The following is an 8,745-nucleotide window of genomic DNA, read 5'->3' as shown; positions in this document are numbered from 1 at the left end:
TCCCTCCCCGCGCATGCCGGGCACATGCGCCTTGGCCACCCCTCGCCGACCGCCCGGCGGACGCGATTGCTTTCGTTCTCGAGCAGAACCCTGAATGCGACCCGCTGGGATCAGAGCATGCGGCGGCGCCAGGTTCGTGCGGCGCCAATCGCGCAGCGCGTGTCCCGGCAAGGGGCGGGGCAGGACAGGAAAGGCCGGGTGGACGCATGACCCGCACAGAGGGGCAGACGGCGTGTCCTAGGCGACAAGGCTTTAGCCGCGGCAAAAGAGAGGCAGACGAGCCGTGGTTGTGTATGCGCATATTTGCTAACCGACACGCGGCACAGAGGCGTCTTGAAGGCAAGACCTGTGTGCTCCGCGCCGTGCTTGTGAGAAGTACACGGGGAGGAGGGCGGAAGAGAGAGGCGGAGGACCGCTTGTACAGTTTTACTCTGTTTGGACTTGGCATGTTGCCGCTGGCTTTTTTTTTCCTCTGCTCTAGTGTCTGTCTGCGTGTCGCCACGTACCCGAGTATCATCAAACGTAAGCACACGACTGTCGCCGTCTCGGAGGTGTTGTGCAGCCTTTCCGCGACTTCCCCTCCCGTGTCCTTCTCTCGGCCACCCCCTGCGCTTCTTGAAGGATTTGCGGATTGTGATCGCATCGGCAACCAGGCCACGCACGCGACAAGAGGTGGTCCTAAGACGCGTGTGCGTGTGTGTGCGTTTTGAGCGAGGTAGAGAGAATGGGAGAAGTCACAATACATGATGAGGCTTGCACAACGAGGCAGAGCCAGCATCGTTGCCCTCTTCACTTGCGCATCTCTTCTTCACTCTTCTTGCACTGCTCCATCATGTTACGCGCGACGCACTACCCCAATCACGGCTTGCATCTTTCTCTCTCTTGCTTCGCCTTCCACTCGCACCTTTTCACGCAGTAGTGTTGCTGGGTTCCTGGCGCAGCCTCTTGAAGGAATTCCAGGGCACCCACCGACGGATCTACATATACTCACAAGCACGCATACGCCAACAGACAGGCAGCAGCCACTGCAGCCCGCCGCATTGCTTACAACCCGCCCCCCTCCCCTGTTGCAAGCACACACATACACACACACACACACACACACACACACACAGAGACAATCTTGCAGACCTTGCTTGCGTTTTTGGGCGGATCCAAGGCTTGGATCAGCTGTACACGAGATACGGTGTAAAGACGGCGAAGCGAAGACACGTGCGCATCGAACAAGCCAGCACCGAGAAGCAAGGGCATACGAGCCGGTCAGTGAAGCAGCTACGCCTGGACCACGAATCGCTGTGAAGGCTTGCGAGTGCGTTCACGTTGGTGCGCCTGTGTGCGTGTGTGCCCATCGTCGACTCGCTGCGTTCTTTCCCTGGCTTCTTTTGTTGCGCCGAAGGCTTCTCTCTGTTTCTGTTAGTGCGCGCGTGCCTTGAAAGCGTGCTCATCTTCCCGTTTTTCATCTGCTGCGCGCGCGCGTGCGTGCACAACTCTGCTCTTCCACCATTTGTGCCCTTTTTTTTCCGTTTTACTCCTCCTCCGTTTTTTTCTCCTTTTTTTTGTGTTTCGCTTTTCGCGGACTTCCAAGGTGACGAGGCCTCCACAAACACCCGCGCACATCCACACGCGTCAACCAAGAAAGAGGTAGAGGCATACGCACACACACACGCACGCACACACAGAGGTATACATACATACACACACGCATATATATATATATATCTTTGTGTACGCATGTATGTGTGTACGTGTACATCTTGGCATTGATAATTTTTCTTCCTCCTGCGTGCTGTTTGTGTTTTCTTTATCTTCTCGCGCTCCTCCCTTTGCATTGGCCTGCGCCGGCTTGCCTTGCGTTTATGTGCGTAAGCGCGGTGGTGTCTTGTGCTAGTTCATCTGCTTCCGTGTACACCCGTGCGTGAGTGTGGGTGTGCGTGTGCGTGTTGGGGAAGGCGTTGCTTGCTGGGGCACTGCGTCGTTGGCCTTCTTATGCTGTCTCTCTTTGACTCCGGCGTCGATATTTTGCCATCACGATCACCCACTCCTTTTTCCTTCTTTTCTGAATACAGCTTGTCTGTACCGAGGCGCTGCTACGGTGGTAGAGGCATCGGCACCGCCTAGGGGCTGAAGACGTTACAGGGAGGGCCTCTTACGTAGTGGTGGCGACGGCAGGGAGGGTGAGAGAACACGGCTTCCTCTCTCGCGCATCCGCTGCAGGCGCCAGTGCCTCCATGCAACTCTTCTTTCCGCACGCCCACACCTAAGCAGCCAACGCTTGTCTCTTCGAAGATGTCCGATGACCACACCCCCATCATAGCTCGCTTGGCGTCCGCACAGGTGGCGGCACATCAAGAAGACGATTCGCCTTCCATCGCAGCTGCTGATGCGCGCCAGGCTGAACCACGGGACCACTGCAAGAGCCCCACCTGCACTTCCTTTTGTGGCGAGGCCGCAGGCACGCCGCTGCGGCGGCAGTTGGCGCAACCGTGCGCCACTTCCACCTCGCCCCGGGACGTTGTCGCCGAGGACGCAGCGCCGCCTGCAGAGCTACCGACGCTGGTAGCAGGCTCGTCGCCAGCCTCCACCGCTACCTCCACACCCGCCGCCTTCGGTGGAAGCGGCGATGGCATCTTGCAGAACGGTGGCGGCGCTGCTAATGCCAGCTCCGGCGGCAGCACTGGCTCTCTCCTCAGCAAATCTAAGGCAGCGAAGCGGCACCACAAAAATGCCAGCACACCCCATGCAAACCGTTGCATCGGCGCCACAGGCTCTTCTTCAGATTGCAGGTCCATCTCCGAGCGTTGCAAAGCCGCCCGCACCTTGGCTGCGGAGCTCATGTCTGCACTCATGGAGCGTCCCCCTGAGGCCACTGAGATTGCGCAGTACCGCGCGTCGATGGAGGCGGCAACACTGCTGACATTGTCCACTTCGCCAGCTGTGGCGGAGTCGCAGCCCACGGGTGGGTCTACTATGCGACCGAAAAAGCCAGCGCACCATGACGCCAGCGTCACATCTCGACTGATGGGCAAAGGCAGTCCTACGACGTTGACGCACTCCTTCTTGGAGGCCGTTCTGAACGGCCGAGCGAAGACAACGCGCGCGTTGGCCCCTGGCACGCCACTGGTGCACACCGACACGACGTCTGGCACAACAGTCTCTCTCTCGGGAGTAGCGTCGCCCACCGCTAGCCCCGGCAACGGCGCTCGTGCTGACCAGCGCAGCGCGTCCTCCGGCGCCGCCACTGCTTCCAAAGCGACAGAGAGGACTTCAGCGCAGCCATCTGCCCCTAAGCCGCTGGGGCTGGTGCCGACCGACACGGGCACCATTCCGCAGCTGCTGAGTCTTCTGCGTGAGATAGCGCTCTCATGCGCGTCGCTGGACACCCTCGACAAGGTGGCAGGTGGGTCGGCGTCCTTTTTGAGAGGCACAGACGCTGCGCCTTTCCACACAAAGCCACTGGGCGCCGCCAGCGCGCCGGTCACGGCGGCCGTTGCACGCGGCGCGGGTACTGGTGGGGGCAGCGCCACCTCTGGCGGTCGCTCGGCAGCACCACCCACGGCAATTGCCACTGCACATCCTTCACACGACCCCGACATCACGGAAGAAGAGCGCTGGCATCGCGTATGTGCCCACTTCGAAGTGCTGCGCGGGCTTGTCCTGAACGAGCATGAGCTGACACGTGCGCTGGACGAGGTGCTCGGCGTGGAATGGCGCGGCGTGTCAACGCCGCCGGACCTGCACGCGTACGAGGAGGGTACTGCCGTGGCGCCGAGTGCGTCACCGGCGGTGTCGGCGGATGGGCTGCACAATCCTCCTGCGGCAACGCTCTTAGGCGCACCAGTCGCTGCGGCTGCACGGTCGATTGTTCCTGTGACGCCTGCGCCAGCTGATCACGAGACGCCACCAGCCCCGTCCTTCACCGCTGGCTGTGTGCCTGGCGGGGCCGGCACGCCGAGGACATCTACCGCTGCCGCTTCTTCTGCCGTTACTCCCATGCCGATCACGACCAGCTCACACACCGGCACGAATGCCACCGGCGTGATCGGTGTGAAGTCTGCTGCGTCGCCAGGGACGACGCTCAGCTACAGCGCACGCCCCTCCCAAAGCCGCACCCCGCCCAGTGTTCAGAAGCCGCGAAGCGCCTCGTTTTTTTCGGCAGCACCAATCCCGGTTGCGCACAGCCCTGCCGCCACCGCGAACGATGCAGCCTCCTCCTCGATGAAGCAGTTGTCCGAGAGCAGCTCAACGTACTCGCCGTCGCAGCACGTTGCCATGATGCTGGATCGCGGCACGACGCCACCGCCGGCGTCGCGCACACAGGATGAAGGCGAGGCCGGACTCGCCAACTTTCCTTCGACACCGTTGTCTGAGGCAGCAGCGCCGTATCAGCCCTCGGCGTCGCTCATGAACACTAGCCCGCACGGCGGCAACGCGTCCACGTCGAACAGCGCGCCGTTTCACCTGGAAACACGCGAGGAGATGCTGCGGCGCCGCAGTGCGGCACCGAACGCGTTTTACGCTTCCGTATCGCACAGAGGCACCACGCATTTCGTCGGCGGACCTCCCAGCGCGGCAACGACCCCACGCACGTTCATGTCGTCCTCGCTGGCGCCGGGCATGCCGCCATTCTCGCTCAACGGCGGTGCTGGCGGGGCGCGCAGCGTGCCGGTGTCGCCGCTGATGTCGTACTCCTCGCCGTTCGGCGCCTTGCCATGCCCTTATGATTATCTGCTTGTGCTGGACTTCGAGGCCACCTGCGAGGAGCACCCGCCGCCCAACTACCTGTACGAGATCATCGAGTTCCCGGTGGTGGTCGTCGATGCACGACTGCAGCGTGTCGTGGCGGAGTTTCACCGATTTGTGCGCCCGCGATACAAGAGAGAACTCAGCCCCTTTTGCCAGAAGTTGACCGGGATGCGGCAGGAGGACGTGGACACAGCAGCGTCGCTTGAGGAGGTCATCAGGCAGTTTGAGCGCTGGCTCTCCCACACGCTGCCGCCACATGCCCGCTGTATGTTCGTGACGGATGGCCCGATGGACTTGCGCGAGTTCATGTACTATCACAGCGTTTCTCGCCAAGGCATCCGCTTCCCCTCGCTCTTCTACCAGTTTATCGACGTGAAGCAGACCTTTGCCTGCTTCTTCCGGTGCTCGCAGGGGAAGATCAAGGCGATGCTGGAGGTGCTGCATCTTCCCTTCGAGGGGCGGCTGCATAGCGGGCTCGACGACGCGCGCAACATCGCGTCCATCGTAATTGGTCTCCTTCACTACGGATGCAGTTTCTGTGAGGTGCCACTAAACCGCCTGCCGTTCAATGGACTGCTGCTGACCGGGGCGAACAGCGTGAGCGGATCGGCACCCCTCTTGCTACCACCCTCGACGGCGCCCGCCGCGTCCTGCCACACACGATCGTCCGAGGCGTCACCCACGGCCATCTCTGCTCCCTACTCCGTGAACGAGGACGACCACTCTCGCTAGGCCTCCCGCTCCCTAGAGCGACTGGAGGGCGAGAATCGTGCGTGTGTGTGCGCGCCTCTGTGTATGTGCGGATGATGGACGAATGCATGAGGCCACTCATTTTGTTTCGTTGTTTGGTTGCCTGCGGTCTTTCACACTGCTTCTCCCTTCTCACCAGGTCGTTGGCTTCCGTTCAAGATGACGTGGTTACCGTTGACGTTGGCGTTGGCGTTAATTCCGCTGATGGAGCCTCTCGTGCGTGTGTGTGTGTGCCGCACACTCTCTCCTGGTGTTGTGCTTGAACCGTTGTGCTCGCTCTCATTTTGATTGCCTTCTGTTCTATTGCATATCTCCTTTGCTCTCCTCCTCCTCCTCCTGCGCGCGCGCGCCTCCACCCACCCACGCACCGTCGGCCCATCCTCCCTCCCTTCCCCCAACGGGAGCAACGCGTGCCTGTACGCGTGTGCGCCACTGCGTTTTCGCGGGCACATCTCCGAGTGCGCTTGAATAGACCTGAAAACAAAGCGAGAAAACAAGACGCAGAGCTGGTAGCGGCACCCGCCCGCGCAGGCGCATGGCTGATGTGAGGTTAGGAGAGGGCTCGATACCGACAGACACCGACACCATATCCGGACTGCAACTCTGCTTCCGTATCTGTGTGGCATGCAAGCGCCATACCACGTGTGCGTCCAGTGTGTGCACTCTTCTCGGGTGACACTCGGCTGCACCTGTGGCGCCCTTCCCTTCCCTTCCTCGCCTCTCACCTTCTTGACAACACTTCGTGCAATGTCGCAGGCTCTTCCTGGGCGTCTGCCAGCGCACATCTTGTGGTTGGATGCACACACACACACACACACTCACACAGACACATCCAAAGAGGCACCCCGTGCGCCAACCTTCCTCCACCTCTCCCGTTCTCTCTCTGTCTTCTCCTTCGCCTTTTGGCATTCCTGCGCCGCTTGCGGCTCATTCTCTCTTATCCATCCTCTGTGACGACATCTCTGCGGTCCGTCATCGCACCGACAGACTGGCCAAGAGAAGTGCTGCTCTCAGCCGTTGGACCGATTGTGGGAAGGGCGTGCCAACAGATGAGCCTGCGCACGCGCGCACTTGCGTATCGTGACCGGCAAACTCCATCCGACAACGTTTCTATATCGCTTTCGTTCAGTTCTTTTCGACCCCACCGCAGCGTCGACTTCTTCCGTGCATGGGGCGCATCCGTTCACTCGCGAAGGAGCTGCGCCAGCTGGAGCTTCAGAAGCAGACCGCCTCACCGCCTCCTCCTCGCGCGGCTTCCGGCGACGACGTGTTGGATGACGCAACACGCTCTGCCACGTCTAGCAGGAAGCCCGAGGCCCCCTCCTGCTCGTCCAGCCCTCGCGTTGGTGACATCTTGACAAACGCGGCGCATGCCGCGACGACCGCAGAGGCAGAGGCGGTGCCATCCTCTTCGCCAGCCTCTAGTACCGGAGCTGCCGCAGAGCCTCAGCCGACCTCGGCGTTTCCGCTTCCACGGCTGTCTTCCTCGTCCCGGGACGGTGCACACGACCGCAGCAGAAACAGCCTCTACTCGCTCGGCGGCAGCCGCTTTGATATTCTCATGGGGGGAAGCCACGGCGATGGCGGTGCTTGTCGCAAATCGCAGGTGCGAAAGGCCACGAAGGCGTGCGCGAGCGGCGGAGGTAAAAATGGAGCCGCGACGACGACAGCGACGCAGGAGCCCCAGCTGCGTGGTGATGCGGAGGGGAGTTCTCTCCTTGAGAACGGCGAAGACGGCGAGGCAGCGACTAACCCTGCGCCGCCTCTTGGCACGTCCAGCGGCATTCCGACTCGCCCACCATTCAAACGCCTCCTCGCGCAGCCGTTCAGCCACGTGCTTGTGTGCGACTTCGAGGCCACCTGCGCCAGTGGCAGTGTTCACTACCCGCACGAGATCATCGAGTTTCCTGTCGTGGTGCTGGACACGGCAACGCTACGCATCGTGGCGGAGTTCCATCGGTATGTCCGGCCGCTGCGCAATCCAAAACTGACAGCGTTTTGCACAGAGCTGACGGGCATCACGCAGGAGATGGTGGATGTGGCGGACCCCCTGCCGACAGTCGTCGCGCAGTTCCAGGACTGGCTGAAGACCGAGGTGTATCCGCTCTGCCGGATGTGGGCGAGGCACTACGGCCCTAACCGCCTCTCCCACAACCTCAAGTCGGAGCAGCGCCGCTTCGTCTATGACGAGCACACAGACGCGGCGAAGGCCAACACGTCTGCAGAGGCCATGATATGCATGGCTACGGACGGGCCGTGGGACATGCGCCGCTTCATGCATGAGTGCAGCGTCCTGCGCGACGGGGTCGACTTCCCGCCTGTGTGTTACCGCTACATCAACGTCCGGCATAGCTACAGCGATCACTTCAAGTGCCGTCAGGCGAAGCTGACGCACATGCTGAAAAAGATGAGCATGTCCTTTGAGGGGCGGCGGCACAGCGGCATCGATGACACGCGCAACATTGCACGTGTGCTGGCGGAGCTCTTTGCGCGAGGCTACCGCGTGCATCACGTGAGCACCATCAAGTACGCCCACCGCGGAGACGCCTTCTTGGAGAGCGACCGGGCCGCACAGGAGTTGCTGTCCGAGTTCGGCGAGACGGACGAGACCCACACGAGCAAACACGCGACTGTACACAAGGGCGGCGGCAGACAGCGAGGCGTGAAGAGGGCATAACGAGAAAGGTACGCATGTGCATGTCTGCATGTCTCTCGAGTGCGCGTGCGTCAGTGAGCGCGTTAACTAAAGCGAAACAAGGCCCCGGAAAGCTGTTTCGATGGACACGTTCTTGCGCATGTGCACGTCTGTGTGCCTGTGCGCTTGATGCACCGCTATGTGACTTCTGCACTGCTGCCCGCCCTCGCGTTCCCCAGTGGCAAGCAGCGGCGTTTTAGGGGATTGGGTGAACGTTATGGGGGTGGGATTGCCCTGTGAGAGCATCCATGCATGTATCGGCGGAAGGCCGCATCAGCTCACCATGGATGCCTCGGCAGTGAACCGCGAAGGTACACGCACTCTCAATCTTTCTTTTCTCTCGCTCTCTCGCGTGCGCAAGCGTCTTCTCTCTGCCCCTGTCGCTGCGCTTCTCCTCTGTCGTCGGCGTTCAACAACACGCGTGCGCGCCACACATAGCCGCTTAATACGGCTTCCACCACCACAGCAGCCCACGCATCGTTAGCATCCGCGGTGGTGGCAAGGCGCCTGCGCGTGCCCCCCCCCCCCCCCGCTCACCGCCGACCCGTCGTTACTGG

At 61.3% G+C, this 8,745-nt stretch overlaps 3 protein-coding genes across 3 annotated transcripts; all 3 read left to right on the top strand.

Annotated features, from left to right (window-relative positions):
* Positions 1–743: 743 nt before the first annotated feature.
* Positions 744–1,433, top strand: LDBPK_290570 (hypothetical protein; the record flags this gene model as incomplete). The annotated part of the gene is made up of 1 exon (XM_003862426.1): positions 744–1,433. One exon carries the CDS (start codon positions 744–746, stop codon positions 1,431–1,433), a length of 690 nt encoding a protein of 229 aa, XP_003862474.1.
* A 1,399-nt stretch (positions 1,434–2,832) lies between these two features.
* Positions 2,833–5,475, top strand: LDBPK_290560 (hypothetical protein, conserved; the record flags this gene model as incomplete). Its single annotated transcript, XM_003862425.1, has 1 exon — positions 2,833–5,475. The coding sequence occupies one exon, from the start codon at positions 2,833–2,835 to the stop codon at positions 5,473–5,475; it is 2,643 nt and encodes an 880-aa protein (XP_003862473.1).
* Positions 5,476–6,661: 1,186 nt separating this feature from the next.
* Positions 6,662–8,170, top strand: LDBPK_290550 (hypothetical protein, conserved; the record flags this gene model as incomplete). The annotated part of the gene is made up of 1 exon (XM_003862424.1): positions 6,662–8,170. The coding sequence occupies one exon, from the start codon at positions 6,662–6,664 to the stop codon at positions 8,168–8,170; it is 1,509 nt and encodes a 502-aa protein (XP_003862472.1).
* Between the last annotated feature and the right edge of the window lie 575 nt (positions 8,171–8,745).

This window comes from Leishmania donovani, chromosome 29 (assembly GCF_000227135.1).
Source record: "Leishmania donovani BPK282A1 complete genome, chromosome 29".
Taxonomy (NCBI): domain Eukaryota; phylum Euglenozoa; class Kinetoplastea; order Trypanosomatida; family Trypanosomatidae; genus Leishmania; species Leishmania donovani.
This window is presented reverse-complemented; position numbering and strand designations above follow the sequence as displayed.